At 45.8% G+C, this 19,140-nt stretch overlaps 1 protein-coding gene and 1 non-coding gene across 6 annotated transcripts; both read right to left on the reverse strand.

Moving 5' to 3' along the window:
- Nucleotides 1-1,943: 1,943 nt before the first annotated feature.
- Nucleotides 1,944-19,072, reverse strand: mapre3b (microtubule-associated protein, RP/EB family, member 3b). Of its 5 annotated transcripts, none has more exons than XM_023826576.2 (8): nucleotides 18,892-19,072; nucleotides 8,553-8,680; nucleotides 8,001-8,146; nucleotides 6,492-6,702; nucleotides 5,516-5,670; nucleotides 5,267-5,419; nucleotides 3,641-3,726; nucleotides 1,944-3,556 (listed from the first exon to the last, which is right to left on the reverse strand). In XM_023826576.2, the coding sequence occupies exons 1-7, from the start codon at nucleotides 18,975-18,977 to the stop codon at nucleotides 3,658-3,660; spliced, it is 948 nt and encodes a 315-aa protein (XP_023682344.1). In that variant the 5' UTR covers nucleotides 18,978-19,072; the 3' UTR covers nucleotides 1,944-3,556; nucleotides 3,641-3,657. The 5 variants fall into 5 exon arrangements, with proteins under 5 accessions (XP_023682344.1, XP_023682347.1, XP_023682345.1 ...); XM_023826579.2 differs by adding an exon at nucleotides 14,768-14,831 and having other exon boundaries at nucleotides 1,944-3,726; nucleotides 18,892-19,046; XM_023826577.2 differs by lacking the exon at nucleotides 3,641-3,726.
- On the reverse strand, nucleotides 14,361-14,448 carry trnah-gug (transfer RNA histidin (anticodon GUG)). The gene is given in 2 exon segments: nucleotides 14,361-14,396; nucleotides 14,412-14,448. It is a non-coding gene; the product is annotated as a tRNA-Tyr (tRNA).
- Nucleotides 19,073-19,140: the final 68 nt, after the last annotated feature.

The following is a 19,140-nucleotide window of genomic DNA, read 5'->3' on the forward strand; positions in this document are numbered from 1 at the left end:
TGAAGGGTTTAATTATTTGAGTATTTTCTGGCCGGTAATGTCAGTATGTATAGGTAGATTTATAATGTACTTATTTACCAGAAGTTTTTGTTTAGAGTGAGAATCAGAGAGTAGGGTCAGCCACTCCCTGGAGCATTTGGGGTTAAAGGCCTTGATCAAGGGGCCAGCAGGCAAATCACTCTGCTAGCCACAGGATTTGAACCAGTGACCTATGGATTATAGGTACAGCCCTAACTAACAGAAGTACACACCAGCCCAGTCCTTGTCTGTAGTTCAGCTGTTTCAGTCTCACATCTTTGGATTATCTTTTTATTTATACAATGCAGAACTGTGTTCGTTTAGTAGCTCTACACAACCAAGTGCACTGGGTAAATTAACCATAGGCCTGTTTGAAGATGTTAAGTGACACTTCTGTGAATTTCCTTCCATATTCCCTGTTTTGTATTTGGGTAGCACATTGTGTAGTGGTGATGCCTCAGACTTCCAGTGTTGGGGGTTCAAATGCTACATCATCTTTCTGCATGCATGTAGAGCTTGCATGTTCTCCCCATGCCTTGTGAGTCTCCTTCCAAGAGTTCAAAGACACACACGTTAGTGAATCTAAATTGCCAGTAGTCTGTGCGTGTGACATGTGAGGGACTATAATCCCATCCAGGATGTACCTTAACCTTTCAAAGTTTTTTATTGTCACATATATTTGGGTAACACGGTGAAATTTAAATGGCAAAGTTGCAGGTGGGGGGACAGGATGGACAGCAATGCAATACTAGACTGCATTATAAGTATAGAAAGACATGACAAAACGGGGTGACATGCCTCTGGGATGCAGTGGTTGTGGGATGCTTAGCCAGGTCAGGTACACGTCACTGGTTGTTCAGCAACCTCATGACTTACGTAAAGACTAGCTGTTTAATTTAGAATTGAGTTTAACGTTTCATTTGTTTTTAATGCAATTCATGGCGTAAGTCACCAGTACATCTCAGTGTCGTAGACCAGCCAATCCCTGTTCATTCCTTGGGCATGGTTGAAATCAAAAGGTCACTGTGCCTTTGCCATTTTGCTGCACCCTGGTTATGGGATGCCTACCACTGCATCTGAGATTATCCCCAAACATCAATACTTTTAAATGTTGTTTAAAAACATACTTTTACTCTCTGACCATTGGTTGTGTTTGATCTTAATTTTATGTTATTTTCTGTGCCATGTTGTTCAGTGTCTCTGCTTTTATTATGTATTTTGATTATTGTATTTTTATATACAGGATTTGTGAAAGTTAGATTGATTTGTGATATGGACACCCAGGAACCTTAGTTCCATTTATGAAGATACCCTATGCTGCCTGGGACAGCTCCAGGTGGCCAAAGTAGCTGGTTGAAAGATGGATGGATGTTCTGTGTTTTGAAAGAGCGCCTGACACTGAGCCCATAAACCCATGATCACTGTTTACATTCAGCTTATACTGTCTGAACTGTCGGTACATTCCTCAGGTCTCTTGCTTACATTGCACAGCACAATCACTTTGACCACGTCACTTATGTATACATTATGTACAGCTGAACATATTTCATATATTTTTATTTTTTATTATCTTTATATTTTATTATTCTCTTATGCACAGCTGTTCGGAGTGACCATTGTGTATGGGATGAATAAACCTCTTGAATCTTGACACTTTTCCCCTGAATTCAAATGATTAATAAGTTTACACACAGTCCTGAATGTGATATGTGCTCTGCTATAATCAGGGGCTTCCTGAAAGGAAAATCTGTATAAGCCAGGATCGGATCACTTACAAGGTCAGTTACACAGTTCCATAGAATCAGATAAGCCAATGCACCACAATGCAGATTCCAACCAAAACAGCAGTCACATAATCGAGAAGTTTTTTTTTTTTATATAGGCAACACTGACATCGAAAAGCACAAGGATTTGGGAGTCGGTGGCTGGTTCTCACACAAGTTTATTTATGTTGTAAAACTCAAAATAGATGCATGGTCACATAAAATCAGTCAGACGGCTGGTGTGAGAATGGTAACATGCCCAAGGAACCATGCAATTGGTTCCTACAACCAGCAGGGGGTGTGCATGCTCTGCAACTGTCCATGCATCACTTTTTATTGCACTAAAGCAGGGGTGTCAAACTCCATTCCTGCGGGGCAGGAGCCCTGTGTAGCTTAGTTCTTTCCCTGTTCCGCCACAAATGATTCGGCTAAAGAGCTGTGTGATAATTAGCACAAGGAGTTGAACCTGGTGTGTTAAATGAGGGGAAACCCAAAAATGTGCAGGGCTCCGGCCCCCCAGGACTGGAGTCTGACACCCCTGCACTAAAGCCTCTGAATCCAGCTTCTCATTTCAACTTAGAACCTGTGTGGTTATTAATAGGTATATTTTTAACAATTCAAAAAAGGAAAATAAAAATAGCAGCTAAAATCAGTGTTATAAAGTCAGCTACACAAGCAATCTTATCGTTTCAAGGTTTTAATGCAGGGTTCCTCAACTCCGGTCCTGGACGGTCAATCTGTCAAGATTTCCTTGCTCAAACACACATATTAAACCTGGCAATTAGCTGAACAAGGTATGTTTGAGCAGGGAAATCTGCAAACTGTGTTGCACGACTGGCCTTAAATGACCGGAATTGGAGAACCCTGTTATAGTAATTTGTTACACAGTTATGATTTAAAAGCTTCTCAGTATCTGACTCTCCTCGCCTTTAAAATAAACTTCATAGCTACTTTGCTGCAGTTCTGGGTCTACAGTAAAAATTAGGTGTCAATAATGAACACCATTTTCCAAACTTCACATTTATCATCAGTAAATAATAATAAACCTCTGTCTGTGGACCAAATTTCCATATATATTCCAACAATTCTATATATAAATAGTTATAAAAATATATGACTATCTTTGTTCTATTTTATCTGCAAGCTCCATCTTGATATGCAGGAAAAAAACCTGACATTTCAAAACCAATCAGCATCTTTCGTTTGTCACTGTTGTCAACATCAGTGAATTAAGTGCATTGTTTCATTTTCCGAAATCAAGTCAAACCAACAAAAGCAACAATCCTCACACTAACTTTCAAACAAACATCAGCCCTTTAACAGAGTCATCAGTCTCCAGTGCTATTTTCCCGTAAGTTATTTTTCAGGTATTCATCTTAAAATAGTATTGAAAGGATCTGGGAAGGCATTTAAAAACCACTTCAATGTACATTTTGGTGCAGAGAAGCTGTGTTATGCAACATTATGGACACTCTTACTTTGGGGGTGGGGGGACAAAGTGTCAGGGTACTGGGATAACTGGGACAGGTTACAGGAATCAGGGAGAGGTCTACAAAACCAGGCAATATAGTAGCTGCTGTCCAGGATCGACAGCTCCGAAAGTGACCCGACTGCAGCAGCACCTCAGTAAGACTGCCGGTCATTCGATCCCACACCACGCTGAAGTGGCTGGGAATGGATATTAATGTTACTCTGTGACTGCATGGGTTGGGGGGGCGGGAGTTGGTCCGGTAGGCTGGTCAACACCAGGATCAGAGTGTGGCGGCTGTAGAGACCTAGGGAAGTGAGAGAGTCAGAAGATAAGAGCAGAGACGACACAAGATGACCGAGAGGTAGGGAGAGGCAGACAGAAAGCATACAGGATAAGGAGAAGCATTTAGTATTCATTATGGTCCTCGTGTGACTGTTCATCAATGTCCTCATCTTCAGGTACAACAAAGCCATCCTGAAACAGAGGAAAATTCATTCAAGCAGTTCGGTATAACCAGCCTGAAAAAAACAACTGTAGCTGTACATGGTGATGTTAGACTGTCGAATTCAGCTCCTTCCCAGAACGGCCATGCACTTGGGATTTGCCTCAAAGTGATTTATTGCAAGGATGAAGATGAAAGGTAATGATCACACAAGGAAGGCAAACAGGGTGTCATTCTCAGACCAAACTGGAGAGGCAGTCATTCAGCCAGTTAGACAGTCAGTCAGAGAGACAGACAGACATGGTTTATTAATCCCTGGAGGTGCAGTTTCACCCATGAAGATAACATTTTCAGTGACTGGGGGCCTCATATGTGTTGTTTTAAACTCCTGTTTCCATCAGCACAGTAAATGGGGGAAGTGGACATCTCAGGAAGGGGAATCATGTGACTAAGTCCATCCATTCACTCTCCCTCCACCCGCCATGTTTCCCGTCCTATCAGCTCACTTTCTATCCACCCGCCATGTTTCCCGTCCTATCAGCTCACTCTCTATCCACCCACCATGTTTCCCGTCCTATCAGCTCACTCTCTATCCACCCGCCATGTTTCCCGTCCTATCAGCTCACTCTCTATCCACCCGCCATGTTTCCCGTCCTATCAGCTCACTCTCTATCCACCCGCCATGTTTCCCGTCCTATCAGCTCACTCTCTATCCACCCGCCATGTTTCCCGTCCTATCAGCTCACTCTCTATCCACCCGCCATGTTTCCCGTCCTATCAGCTCACTCTCTATCCACCCATGTTTCCCGTCCTATCAGCTCACTCTCTATCCACCCGCCATGTTTCCCGTCCTATCAGCTCACTCTCTATCCACCCGCCATGTTTCCCGTCCTATCAGCTCACTCTCTATCCACCCGCCATGTTTCCCGTCCTATCAGCTCACTCTCTATCCACCCGCCATGTTTCCCGTCCTATCAGCTCACTCTCTATCCACCCGCCATGTTTCCCGTCCTATCAGCTCACTCTCTATCCACCCGCCATGTTTCCCGTCCTATCAGCTCACTCTCTATCCACCCGCCATGTTTCCCGTCCTATCAGCTCACACTTCCTCCAGCCACCCTCCTCCCCATCCTATCCTGTCAGACTCCCAGCACCCTGCTGCTTTTGTTTGTCCCTGTCTGAGTCAGCTCTGCTGTGCTGATCCTATGCCTGCCCTGTGTCATGTGCTTCTGCCTGTTGCTGATATATTTAGAACAGTGTGTAACTAAGCGCATGACCTTGGCTGCAGTAAGACTGCAGAGGAGATCTCCTGATTCAAGCAGGATACAGACTGCAAAATAATTCACCTGCTGCTTTGAGAACTGCTTATCCAAGATGAGATGATGTATGTTACAGAGGTTCAAATCACCTCAACAACGGCTAAATATGACCACAATCATTATGACACTACAAATAAATATGGAATAATATGATTAATATAGATAATGTATGTGAACAGAGTAGGCACTGCACGTTCCTGCCTATAGGCTACCTGGACAGATAGGGAAGACCTAAATGAAAGGAGACAGGCACCTCAGTTGCATAGAGGATTTCGGTAATCCTGCCCAGGATGGGATTATTTTCGCTATCATTCTCCTGGCAGATGAGCTCGATGTCACGGAGTTTGCTGAAGTAGAAATCCCTCTCCTTCTCCAGTCCATTCACTGTCAGTTTGAGGTCCATTAGCTGAGGCAAGACAGAAGGGCCATGTCAGCCTATGCCCCGGTGCTCCAGATAAATGGGGTGAGGAGGTCCCAATCTGGCCACCATGGAGAGACGTACCTGCTGATTGAGCTCTGCAATCTGGGCTTCGGACTCACTGCCACCGTTACGTGCCGTGGCTGTGTTCTTCCTCGTGCCAAGGGATGAAGTGTTGTTGAGGGCCCGTTGGGGGCCGGGCATCGTTTTAGGCACTGTGGGGGACGTCCTGTGTGGCACTGCATGATGACATCACATAAGTTATTTGCAGCTCAGGTCTGAGTCCTGTCACTGGTGAAACATCCAGATACACAACATGCCGCAGAAACAGATCAGTCCAAGTGAATGGCATGAGGAGGCAAATCAGATCACGGGGCCTTTCAGTTTGATGTATAAGGAGAAGCACATACAGCAGGCTAAAGGATACGTAGGTTTATAATGCCCAAAAGGTGAATTACTTAGAGGGAGGATTTGGAAATGAAAGCCAAAAACTGTGCCAACATTGTTTTTGTTCAGTTTAGGGCCAATGTTGACTTAAGACTGCAAAGACCTGGAACACACATGAACTGTCTGTCAGGATAAGAATATGCATGCATTAGGATAACTAATCACATTCTACAAGTTAACCTGAGGGTAATTTCTGTTTCTGAAATAGCGGAGAGTTAAATTGTGTGGACAGTGAGAGATTTGACATGCAAGGCAAAGAACAGGTGAAACAGAGAATCAAAGAGAGAGTTAAGGAAAGGGCCGAAGAATATGGCAATGGGTAATCCAAGGGTGCACCACAGAATTGATCAAAGAATGGACCAACAAATGGGTCAAAAAGTGTCAAAGTATCACATACCGGATCAAATTGTGCATCAAAGAGTTGATCAATACAAAGATCAAATTAAAGAGAGGGTTAAAGTGTTTATCATAGATTGGGTCAAATAGCAGGTCAAAGAGAGAGTCAAAGAATGGATGAAAGAACTCAAACACTGAGTCAAACAGAGGGTCACCCCACCCTGGCAGGCACAGCACACCCTGTAGCATTCAGCAGGGGCTGGAAACAGTGTGTTACCTGAGGCGCCACTAGCTTTCTTGGGTTTGTAGGAAACCCTGGGTTTGTGTTCACCTGGATTGGAGGGTGGGGCCACATCCTGGCCCTGTCTGGCCAGCACGGGGTCGTACTCTTTCCCATCATAATTTGCATCGAAGAACTTCTTGAACCACTGCAGAAATTCAAAATTGTCCTGGAACTTGCCCTTCACTAACTTTTCTACAGGAATGACCTGAAGGAAGGAAAGGGAATATTATCATCTTATCAAGGACTTTAGGAACACATCTCACAAAGGGTCATCTTTATCTAAATAAAGAACATGCCAGTCCAATTTCAGCCTCTGAAAAGACTTTATTGGATTACATTGTAATGGAAGTCTGTGAAGTAAAATATATTCAACCCAAAAAAAATTCACTCTGGTTTTCTGATCTCATTCTCATCACCCAGTTTAGATCACAAGAAAGGTGAGGAACCATATGGAAATTTGCAGATGCGTTCCACACACATTTTTTGCTTACGAATGTGTTCATTTGTGCAAATACATGTCATTATAAACAAGAGGAGCAATGTGAAATTTGGCGTTCGTATTTCTGCAGCCTTGATCTGTCCTTCTGACTAATAGGCAGTACAGGTTTCCCCGCTACCCGAAAGTAGAGCGTTTCTATGAAACCTTTCATAAGCCAAAATGGCATAAAGCCATGAAACAATAACCAGCAATATATATGGGAAAAAATTTTGAGTATTCCCAGATCTAAAAAAAATAATCATACCAAATAACACATAAAACCTAAAATAACATACATAATAGCAGGAATTAAGTGATAAATACCCAGCCTACATAAGGCACAAATAATGTCTGTACAGCGTATTTTCACTTACCAGAATCAATACAGTCATGTATCGCTTAAGGACAGGGATATATTACGAGAAATGCATCGAGGTGATTTCGCTTTTGTGAGAACATCACAACAAACTAAGATGGTATAGCTACAAATCTAAGCTACATGGAAAAGCCTAAATAACGATAAAAAGTATGATATATTATTTCATGCATAAACCAGTAATATTGTTATATAAAGTAACATTTACTAACATTACCAAGTATTCTGTACTGTACATAATTGTATGTGCTATACTTTTATACGACTGGCAATGCAGTAGGTTTGTTTACACCAGCATCACCACAAACACGTGAGTAATGCTTTGCACTATGATGTTACAATAGCTAAGACATCACTAGGTGAATTTTTCAGCTCCATTATAATCTTATGGGACCACCGTTGTATATGTGGTTCGTTGTTGGCCGAAACATTGTTATGCGGCACACTGATAAACAAATGCTAAACACTATTTTTAATTAACTCCCTTTTTGTAAAAATCCTCTAGGGATTTCTTTCAGTTAACTAAAACAGGTGCTAATGTAGGTCTTTTCCAAAAGCGAAGTGGCATAACAGACATTCATAAAGCAGGGGATACCTGTACTTATATCAAGGCAGACGAACTGAATTAAGTACTCACTTAAGTACTCACTTTGTCAACATTCATTTTCTTGAAGGCTGTCTGAAGGACTTTGAAGTTGTGGATAAATTCGTGCTCTAGCCTGGCTTGGAACTTGACCCTCTTAAGAAGAACACAGCCAGGAAACAGCATATCCATAAACTGGCAGTAAGCGGCTCCTGAGGACACATTCAGATGGCATTCAGGAGCTTTTATTTATCTCACAAGCGAATCCCATCACCATTCATATACTGAACCATAGATGGTTCACAGTGAAACATAACAGGCCGACCTGAACACAGATGGTTCACAGTGAAACTTAACAACAGGCCGACCTGAACACAGATGCGTCACTGTGAACCTTAATGACAGGCTGACCTGAACACAGAAGGGTCACTGTGAACCTTAATGACAGGCTGACCTGAACACAGAAGGGTCACTGTGAACCTTAATGACAGGCTGACCTGAACACAGAAGGGTCACTGTGAACCTTAATGACAGGCTGACCTGAACGCAGATGGATCACTATGAACCTTAACGACAGGCTGATGGGTCACACAGATCAGTACATAATGACAGGCTGACCTGAACACAGCTGTTCCACCTTTGTGTAGGTGAGGTGCAGGGAGTCGTTGACCCATGCCAGCATGTCATGTCGACTGAGGTTCTCTATTGTCACCGACGTTGAATACACATTCACAGCCATGCCCAAGCTGAAAAGGACACATTAGAGCGAATGTGCAGACAGTCAAAGAGAGACTAGGACTCTTCATATGTTCTGTGTTTACCATTAGATAAAGGAATGACTTAGCAAACTGTTTACAGAAAGCAATGCCCAGGGTAATGAGATCACCATTGTCCAGGAAGTAATACCAGCAACAGCAAAAGTCACAAAACAGAGACAGCAGTGAAAACTATCAACAAATAAACATAACAAGCATCACAATTTAGAAATTGCATTAAGAGCATAGGAGCCAGTTTCTGTCTGGGATTTATATTTCAGCGTAGTGTACGTTCTTTCATTCGTCTATTCAGCAGATGCTTGTTCAAAGTGACATACAAGTGAAGAAGATTTAGGGTCAGAGCACAGGGTCGGCTGGCATCTAGCATCCCTGGAACAGCTGTGGTTAAGGGCTCGCTGAAGGCCCCAATGGGGTTTACTGTGCCGGCCGGACGACTCAAGGCAACTCCAAGCTCATTTACTGTGTCTCCTTTTGTTTGTCATAATTGCAACACAAAGAACTATGGATCTGAGAGGAGACCTGATGAACTGTAAACTGTGTAAATCTGTGTTAGGTTAATCAACTGTTGTTTCTCCCAGCAGACAGGGGGCGCCAAAGTAGAAAAGGCAAGTGAGTTCAGAAGTAAGCTCCTTGTTTATTCCTGACTTTTACTCTTGAGAGGTAGCTTGAGAGGCAGTCAGGAAAGGGTTCATGTATTGAAAAGCAGGAAGGCCATATAGGAGGAAGATATAACTTACCTAAAGACTAGGCTTTCATCATCCAATCACCAATAACGAATTTGAATTAGCCAGGTTAGCTGCCATAAGTCCTGTGATACATGAGCATCAGCTCGCTAGGTCATATTAAGGGACCAGATGGGAAAAGAAGGACAAATTTCTAGGGCACATTTGAAGGAGCCTTTGAATTGGGACAGCCTTGCCCTGTCACTGTGAATCATTCGGTCTTCAAATGCAGCTTTAGAAGGACGTAGCCCCTGAAATGGGATACAGCTACAGACATGCTATTAAGACAGACCAACGGGAGGAGGTCTGCAAAGGTGGGGGTTGTGCACTGACACCCCAATAATGCAGACCAAGGGGATGAGGTTCTGCGCTGGCCAATCAAAGCATGCCAAAGGTGGGTCTCCACATTAACACACCAATAAAGCAGACCAAGGAGAGGAGTCTCTGCTAGGATACACCAGTGCAGTAGGACAGTGAGGCTCTCAATAAGAACCAACGTGATGTGCAGACAGACGCTGAGCACCTCTCCACAGTTACAACCAGTGTCTTGAATGGTCTCTGAACAGCAGCACAAAAGCCCAGGAAGGTCTCCATCATCATTATGGGGCATCATGGGACATGTGACAGTCCTTACCAGCAACATGGTAACCTGAGAGCTGGATAAACGCAACCATGTTCACGTTCCTGGCATGGCACAAACCCCACTATAAACCTCAGCTTCTTCATGCATGACAGGGATTGAAGAACAGCCCATTCTGGAGGTGATGTTAATGTTTCAGCATGCTCAGACCTCACCAGGGCTCAGCTACACAGCGAAAACACTATATCAATCCAGCAGCCAAATCTAGCAACACCAACAGTATTTATTTATTTCTACTTATTTAGCAGATGTTTTTATCCAAAGCAACACACATTTTTTCATAAAGCTCAGCCCCTGGAGCAAATGGGGGTTAAGGATCGATCACAGGCCCAGGGTCCTAACCCACCGAGACCGATCACAGGCCCAGGGTCCTAACCGGCCGAGACCTATCACAGGCCCAGGGTCCTAACCCGGCGAGACCTATCACAGGCCCAGGGTCCTAACCCGGCGAGACCGATCACAGGCCCAGGGTCCTAACCCGCCGAGACCGATCACACGCCCAGGGTCCTAATCCGCCGAGACCTATCACAGGCCCAGGGTCCTAACCCGCCGAGACCTATCACAGGCCCAGGGTCCTAACCCGCCGAGACCGATCACACGCCCATGGTCCTAACCCGCCGAGACCGATCACAGGTCCAGGGTCCTAACCCGCCGAGACCGATCACAGGTCCAGGGTCCTAACCCGCCGAGACCTATCACACGCCCAGGGTCCTAACCCGCCGAGACCGATCACACGCCCAGGGTCCTAACCCGCCGAGACCGATCACACGCCCAGGGTCCTAATCCGCCGAGACCAATCACACGCCCAGGGTCCTAATCCGCCGAGACCAATCACACGCCCAGGGTCCTAATCCGCCGAGACCTATCACAGGCCCAGGGTCCTAACCCGCTGAGACCAATAGGAAATAGATCCCCATCCTCTGAAGACAGCAATACAAACACCAGGAGCTGGACCCTCCCTGGCGCTTAAAGACCTCCAACATATCCATGATAAGACTACAGAGGGCGCCCCCCCACTTGCTACCACACCCAGCTCACTCACAGCGTTACGCACCTGCGTCCCAGCATGGATCAGCTTCCATCATGCCTCATTCTCCTACCACATGTGATTACACACAGCTCTTGGGTACTGACACACATTAGTGGGGCCTTGTAGGTAATGGAACTACTCAACTTCACACAACGGGGGATCAGTTCAAATCGGTGCACTTTTGTCACTCAGATGGCGGGCCCCAATGGGGACATCGGCCGATACACCTGAATGAACAAGGACGTCAGATCCCTTAGGCTGTCTGAAGACAGTGTCAGTCATGGTTGAACTGAACGCTGTTTAACCAGAGTGTTAAGGCTCTTATATACTTCAACACAAAGCTAAATAAAGGACACTGGAATACGTAAAGCCTTAAACACTATCTCGCTCTCTCTCACAAAAATGTCATGGTTCAAGAGCACCCGCAGACAGTTTTTGCTCCCCCCGAGCTCCTACAAAGCAAAAATGTGGACTGTCTGGCATGGAGCTGGGAGGGAGCAAAAACGTGGACCGTCTATGAGTTCCAAAGGACCTGTTGGGAATCATTGTCCTACACTGTTAATTACCAAGAACACAGAGGAGTCTTGCCACGGACATGCTTGTCCATGTATGTACAGGTTGATATCCAACTATACGAGCAATAGGAAGCCCATCCTCTGGAGAGAGCAGTGAGGCAGGAAGAGAAAAACAACAACAAACTGCTGTCAATGTTTTCTAGGGTGATGCCCTATGACAGAAAGTTTATTTTTGTATGATTTATTTATTAAAAATAGATCTAAGTTTGCAATCCATTCAATTTGTGGTCATTTTCATGGTCTGAATCAGTTTAAGTAAAAAGAGAATCTTTAAGTAAAGAAATAATGACATGAGTTATATCACCATAATTATTGATGTCAACTGATAAAGAAATTATTGCAATAAAATATTTTGCCATATTGCCCAGCCATAACTGAGGATTAAGGGCCTTGCTCAAGGACCCAATGGTAAAATCACTCTGTCTATTTGGGAACCTGAACCAGCGACCTTCTGACTAGAGACCCAGCATCCTAACCCTCTCAGCCGCACACGCCTGAAGTCAGAAATGGCCATCGGTGCCTTCAGAAGATCAGTGCCCCGTACTGCTGCCTATCTAACAGTGTTGCTGGAATGTGCCTTCAAACCAAACGCAACTGCTCTCCTACTAGCAAGCCTCGGAAAATGCGCACAGCATTGTCACACCATACAACTCGCTGGCTGCCTCTGCTGTAACAGATAATAAAAAACACAGCATTTACATCTGAATAAACACAGCAGAGACGATTTGCAGCTGCAGAGTGACAGGGTCTATTTACAGCCGCACATCCCCCTTAATCCTCCCGTCGTCAGACGCACTTTCAGCACTGTGACAGACACCATGCATTCTCCGACCTCTGTGGGAATCTGGCTGTGACACTAAGCCCCTTTTAATCCTTTCTGTAAACAAATGCACATTCTGTGTGCTCACCGTACATCTACTGCACAGCTGATGCTGATCTTGTAACGCTAATAATACAATATGCTCGCGTCAAATACAACTGAAGTCTGTCTACCCAACAGCAAAGCGCAAAAAAAAAGAGCCCAATTCGTGGCCTCAGACTCCCTCTGATCTACGGGATGCATTTCCCTCTTTTCCAGACAGCTGTCAGACTGCCTTCTGCGCGATGGAATTTAAACAGTTTGAGGACATGGAACGTAAGAGCCTTCCACCACCCAAGGTAACAGAACGGCAGAAATGCCCCATCTGTGTGGAGACATGGTGGAATGTTCAGGTTCAGAAAGTACAAATCCAGACCAAGTTTTTGTTTCAACCAACCAGTTGAGTATAAAAAGTCAGTCACAGAGTACTGAACTGGTTGAAACTACAACTTGGTCTGGATTGGTACTTTCTGGAGCTGAACTTGCCACCTCTGGCTGTAACATCCGCTCATCTGTCCGTGGAAAGGTGGAGGATGGGCGCTTTGGGAGGACAGTGTGACGGTACTGTGCTGAAGCACATCTGCACACTGATGCCACGGGAGAAACACCCTTTCGAAGATGCCCATGAAGCAGCCCATGTTACAGGAATCTTACGGCTATCATCCCGATTTAACAAAGTATAAACGCTAAGCATACAGACCGGATCTGAGCCAAAAGACGTAAACTGATTTATAAAGGTGAAAGTGCAACCATGCTGACAAACCAAGCTGACAAAGTGAATGCAGACCGAAGGGGTCAAAGGTTTACAATGAACAAGTGCATCAGTCAACCCTACAGATAAGAACGACGGTCAGAGCTGGATGCCACACGGGAATGGGCTGAATGCAGCGGCACAGACGCTCAGGATTCCAGTGTGTGAAAGGGCAGGGCTAGGATTTGTTCGTTTCTGGTGACCCACTCAAAAAGTCACTTCGGAGCGCCCCCAGGCTTTTCAGAAACTAAATAAATAGCTAGTGGGTACAGTCAGAACATCATAGGTAGCTAGCTGGTTAGCAGAACATGCTGCTTCAGCGTCTCCTAAATAGGGAATGCATTTATTTCATATTTAGTGTAGTGATTGTTTGTCGCCAACAGGGGGCCTCATGCAAATGCATGGTTTGAGTGGCGGTAAACACCCTTGCTGCCTAGAGGAAAGCCAGCGACGCCAGCTGTCGTGAGGCACTCTCTCTCAGGTTCTCTGGTGAGGGGGAGGATCGTAGGCCTGCTGGTTAATCCCAAAACTCATTCCCACAGACAGGTACAATGCTGGTCAATGATTAGCAGCAGGCTGCACTCAGCACCTAGCAAGGCCAGGTGACTCAGAACAAAGCTTTGCTGAAGACATATCAGAAATCTGTCAGTATCAGTATACAGTGACCTACAGATTCCTGTAGCCAAATGAATCCAAATGAATCCATCTGTTTTGTATCCAGTGCTGCTGGTGGTGTCATGCGACTCCCATTGTCCTTCGAGAAATACAAGGCTTACAAAGGTATTGACCTGGTTCCTTCTGGGCCTGGCACAAGCGCAAAGGGACGCCCAGTGTCTACAGGATTAAGAAAGCTAGGAGACCCAACACGGACCCTTCTGTCTGCCACTGGAGTTTGGCCTTCTCCTCCATTGGGAATAGAACATTCTAAGAATGTTTTGTTTTGGGAATGCAGGGTCAGCCAATCCCTGTAGCAACTGGGGGTTAAGGGCCGCGCTCAGGGGCCCAACAGCAAAATCACACAGGGATTTGAACCAGCAATCTTCCAGTCACAAGCACAGCACCCCAAATATTCCTCCTTCGCACCGGATTCGAACCAGCGACCTAAGGATGGCAGTGTCTTTCCTCTACAGTCCTTTGCTCTACCAACTGAGCTACCAAAGGACATTTATTTAAGCTATCAAATGATATCTCAGATCTGTGGCATAAGGCTGCCGAACAAGCAGGGGAAATGCTAATCTGTACAATGGTAGCACACAAACACGACCCAGCACAAGCTGATGGAGAGTCGGACAGTGGCCAGGCAGGCAATGAGCAGAGGGATCGACCTCCTTTACAAGTGGACCCATTTGGGCCACTTAGCTTGCACAATAATTACATCTAGGTTTGTACTACACAATACACGTCACACACAACCTCAGCTGACTGTACAGGTCATGAAATGCATAAGAAAACACCAGCGGCTCTGCCCGGTGCGACCCACCTTCAACCTTGTCCTGGCGCGCTGTAAAATTCTTGTTCCTCTGAGGCAAAGCCACGACTGATTCCTAGAAAAAGGACACCCAGATTCAGGTAAGAACCTATTTGACTCACCAAAAACCTTAAAATAATCCCTTAGGCTATTCTTGGGAGAGGACTTTCTAGATTGTTCTCTCTTTTTCCAAACATGATTACGATCCAAATGCCAAACAAAACAAGTGTTCTTCTCAGAGTTCAGGTCATGAACCGTAATCAGAAACACCGTACCGATTACACAAGGCAGCCTGTTTTAGCATTTCCAAGGAGAGACTTGGATGATGGTTATGGCATGAAAGCATGACCAAGGACCAGGCCTTCTGGGGAAAACCTGCCCTCACAGAAGGCTCATTTTCAGTGGTAATCGCATAATGTGCAAAGGGTTTGGGAAAGCAGGGCAGAGTATTTGATAAACAAAACTAAAGTATACTCTGGGTGGTACAGTGGGTGGCACTGTGTCCCCACACCTCCAAGATTGGAGGTTCGATTCCTACACTCATGGGAGCTTTTCTTGCACAAAAAAGTTCTGGGGGCAGAAAGAAAAATGATTGGTTCACAGAGATAACCAATCAGACTGTAGAGGAAGTTGAGCCAAGCAACTGTAGGAGGCAGGGCCAAATAATCAGATGTCTTTGTCCCACCTCCTCTAGTTGCTTGGACCAACCTCTTCTACAATCCAATTGGTTATCTCTCTGAACCAATCATTTTTCGTTCTGCCCTCAGAACATTTTTGTGCAAGTAAAACTCCTATGAGCGATTCTTACTCATAACCTAGTGTTCTGGCTTCCCACCTAGGGTGTTCCTTGAGTCCTGGGACAGACTGTAGACTCACTAAGCCCACCATACCGGCCACCCAGAACCACATCTCCTTCCTACTCATAGAGTGGATCAGCTCTGGATTCCAGTCAGCAGCTTGCCCTTTTCACCCAAACCCTCCACTTACAGTAGATCAAGTGCACCTTGGCCAGAAATGAAATGGCTCAAATGTTTGATGGAAACGTTTGATAAAAGGCAGCAGCTGAAGCTTGGCAGCTAAGGATGTGGAATAATAGCCTGAGAGTTAATGAGGCCCTGCTGTAAAACATCAGAGCACAGAGAAATAGTGTGTATTCAGTCTAATACGTCCTGCATTACTTTCTGCTGGCTTACTTCTATGGTCGTTTCTAAACGGGAACATTAAGCTTGTTGCCCTCTGAGCTGCTTATGTCAGTCCCACACCCAGTGGTATGCATCCTTTTTAGAGGCGGAACATTTCCTGAACAATTAAAGGAAACCACTGTTTAAGAAAGGGGAGTCCTTGCTACCGTTTAGAAACAGCCAAACATTATTACGAGCATCAACCTCCATGGTCGAGCCGTGCTTTTCACAGGAATCTTACCATATGGTAAAAGCACACTGCCCCTAGCCTGCTCGTGGAATGACTTACACTGAGAAAAGTACACTGCACCTAGCCTGCTCATGGAATGACTTACACTGAGAAAAGTACACTGCACCTAGCCTGCTCATGGAATGACTTGCACTGAGAAAAGTACACTGCACCTAGCCTGCTCATGGAATGACTTGCACTGAGAAAAGTACACTGCACCTAGCCTGCTCATGGAATGACTTGCACTGAGAAAAGTACACTGCACCTAGCCTGCTCATGGAATGACTTGCACTGAGAAAAGTACACTGCACCTAGCCTGCTCATGGAATGACTTGCACTGTGAAAAGTACACTGCACCTAGCCTGCTCATGGAATGACTTGCACTGTGAAAAGTACACTGCACCTAGCCTGCTCGTGGAATGACTTAAACAAAGAAAAGTACACTGCACCTAGCCTGCTCATGGAATGACTTGCACTGTGAAAAGTACACTGCACCTAGCCTGCTCGTGGAATGACTTAAACAAAGAAAAGTACACCACGCTCTTCCTGGTAACAGACAGAACTACAGTGATAAAAACACACTATTGTCAGCCTGCTTGTGACAGAAACATACCTATAAAAGTGCACTACACTGAGCCTGCTCAAAAAGCAACTTACACCTATAAAAGTATATCTTACCTGCTGACAGACCAATTAACACTGATAAGTACACTACACCTTGTCTGCCCCCAGACCAAATTACAGTGATAAGAGTATGTACTCAACCTGCTCACAGACCAAATTACAGATACAAGTGCACTATACTCATCCTGCTCATACACTGACTTACACTGAGTCCTTATTTTCAACAGTGCTGATATCGCTGCACTTCCTCGTCCGGGCTGTGTCCTGTACTGCACTGTACTCTGTACTGCATCCTGTAACAGGCCCCTCTTGCCAACCCAGCTCTGCATTTCGCAAACCCTGAGTGTGAATTGGTGAGCGCTGACATACCATCACACGAGCTGCACCATAAGATGTTCTGATCTATTCCATCCCAGTAGCACAGACGCTGTAAAAAGCCCTGCAGAGTTACAGCCGGGTTACCTTGGCCAGTGTGCCACTGGCCTGGACTGGCACGGGGAAGCCCTCGGTGAAGCGCAGACACAGCCGGCGGCCCCTGCTGACGCAGCGGATCGGCCGACACGTGGCCCAAATCAGTGTGGCGCACATGCGACATTGTCACACAGTGTCTCTGGGGATTAAGCTGAATCAGCTGGCTGGGGCTTCTGTGTGGCACTAAGTACCCTCCCTGCCCAGGCTGGGTATGCCAACAGACAGCTGATTGGGGGAGGGAGAGGGCGGTTGCCTGTAGCACCATGCCCCGGTCCCGACGGGACAGTAATATGACAGATATCCAACGGCATCAGCGGTGGTCCATCGATGCAGAAATTTTGACCGATACTGATAATTGATACAGTTGTGTGTAATATTACCGATACCTATGTCAGATACCAATAAACCACTCTGAGCCGCTTCCCGCATGTGGCCTGACAGACAGATTGAACTGAATGCAAGGTCCTGATTTTTAACGAATCAATATGCTAACCGGCATCTCATGCCTCTCAAGTAGTCAGTTGCCTTAACAGTGAGCAGTAAGACCCCAGCACGCCTGCCCTTGACCACCCCACGATGGCTTCACTTCCGGCCTGCGTCTTCTACTCAGCAGCGGCCTCGCTGAAGGGAGACGAGGTGCAGACCGCGGAGGACGAGACTGAGGGACTGGCAGCGAAACGCCTCAGCATGGAAACCACCCTCCCACCACCCTCCTGATTAAACTTCCTTCTTCCTTATTCATTTGTCATGAGGAAAAATAATTTAAAATGCTACTAACTCATCAATTAGCCAATTAAGATCTATATTCAATCAATCCAGATTATATAATTTATACATGAACACAATGAATTTACAAAGAAATACCTTAATTTTATCTGCTGAGCTGTCGATTTCTGAAGGTAGATGAAATTATGGTGTATTGAACGAGGACAGATAAGCAAATAAGTATTTAGGACCTATTTGCATAGTCGCACAGATAACCTTGAGATGAAACTACTTTAGGCTACCTGTCCAGGGACATGATATCCCGCTTGTATCACTACCGGATTGCTGTAATGTCATCTATAACATAACTTATTTACATAATACGACTGTAAGGAATGAGGAGAAGGGGGCGTCATGGTTAGGGACACAGCCGCCTAACCTGAAAACTGTTGGTTCAAGTCCCACGAGAGAAAGTGATGTTGCAGTTCTATGCTGGAGGAATCGGTCACCGCTCTGCGGAAATATCCGTAAGCGCAAGAGCGTACGAGCTAAACAGCTATAGCGGAGCAAGCGGGTAAATAGACCAAGTAAGTCGACGGTGTAATCAGTAACGGAGTCGAGGGTGGAACAGTGAGGCACGTTGGTAATGTACTAATTTATAAATATATGAAAACGCGTAAATTATAAATCGATGTCAAAACAACGCATAGGGACGGCGGCTGTGCCCCATACAGCAAAGGTAATGTAAATGCAATGCAAATGCAATGCAATGCAAATGCAATGCAATGAGCCTGGTCTCCTCTGCAGGCCTCCGGGAGAAATGTCACACAAGCGGCGCGCGGTGTCTCCGCCGGCGGCCGGACACCCTCCTCCGTGTCTGCGCCGCTCCGTCACAGGGGCCAGGCGTTTTCATTCGTGCTACTCACCGCGTCCCAGAAGAGGCCCCCCGTCTCAGTCCAGCAGCCGCCGCTCCACACCCGACCGGCGCCGACGCGCGTCCAGGAGAGTGCATGTGCGAGCTGCGCAGGTGCCCCTACTGTAAGGGTAGGCAAGAACGCGCTCGGCACTCTTCGTGCGTGTTCACACGCTGCGCGCACACGACGCGCAGGTGCTCGCTTTAGGGTTAAAAGCACGGAGCCTTCGGCTCTCTTCCTCACATCCTCACTAGGGCGAAA

This window comes from Paramormyrops kingsleyae, chromosome 19 (genome assembly GCF_048594095.1).
Source record: "Paramormyrops kingsleyae isolate MSU_618 chromosome 19, PKINGS_0.4, whole genome shotgun sequence".
In the NCBI taxonomy this organism is placed as follows: Eukaryota; Metazoa; Chordata; class Actinopteri; order Osteoglossiformes; family Mormyridae; genus Paramormyrops; species Paramormyrops kingsleyae.

Excerpts from the sequence above, each read along its gene's own strand:
- mapre3b (XM_023826576.2), bottom strand. The coding sequence starts at position 18,977 with ATGCACTCTCCTGGACGCGCGTCGGCGCCGGTCGGGTGTGGAGCGGCG. Across the intron at positions 8,681-18,891 it reads GGGGCCTCTTCTGGGACGCG|CTTGGGCATGGCTGTGAATG; the intron begins GTGAGTAGCACG and ends TGTCCTTTTCAG. Across the intron at positions 5,420-5,515 it reads TTGCAGAGCTCAATCAGCAG|CTAATGGACCTCAAACTGAC; the intron begins GTACGTCTCTCC and ends GTCTTGCCTCAG.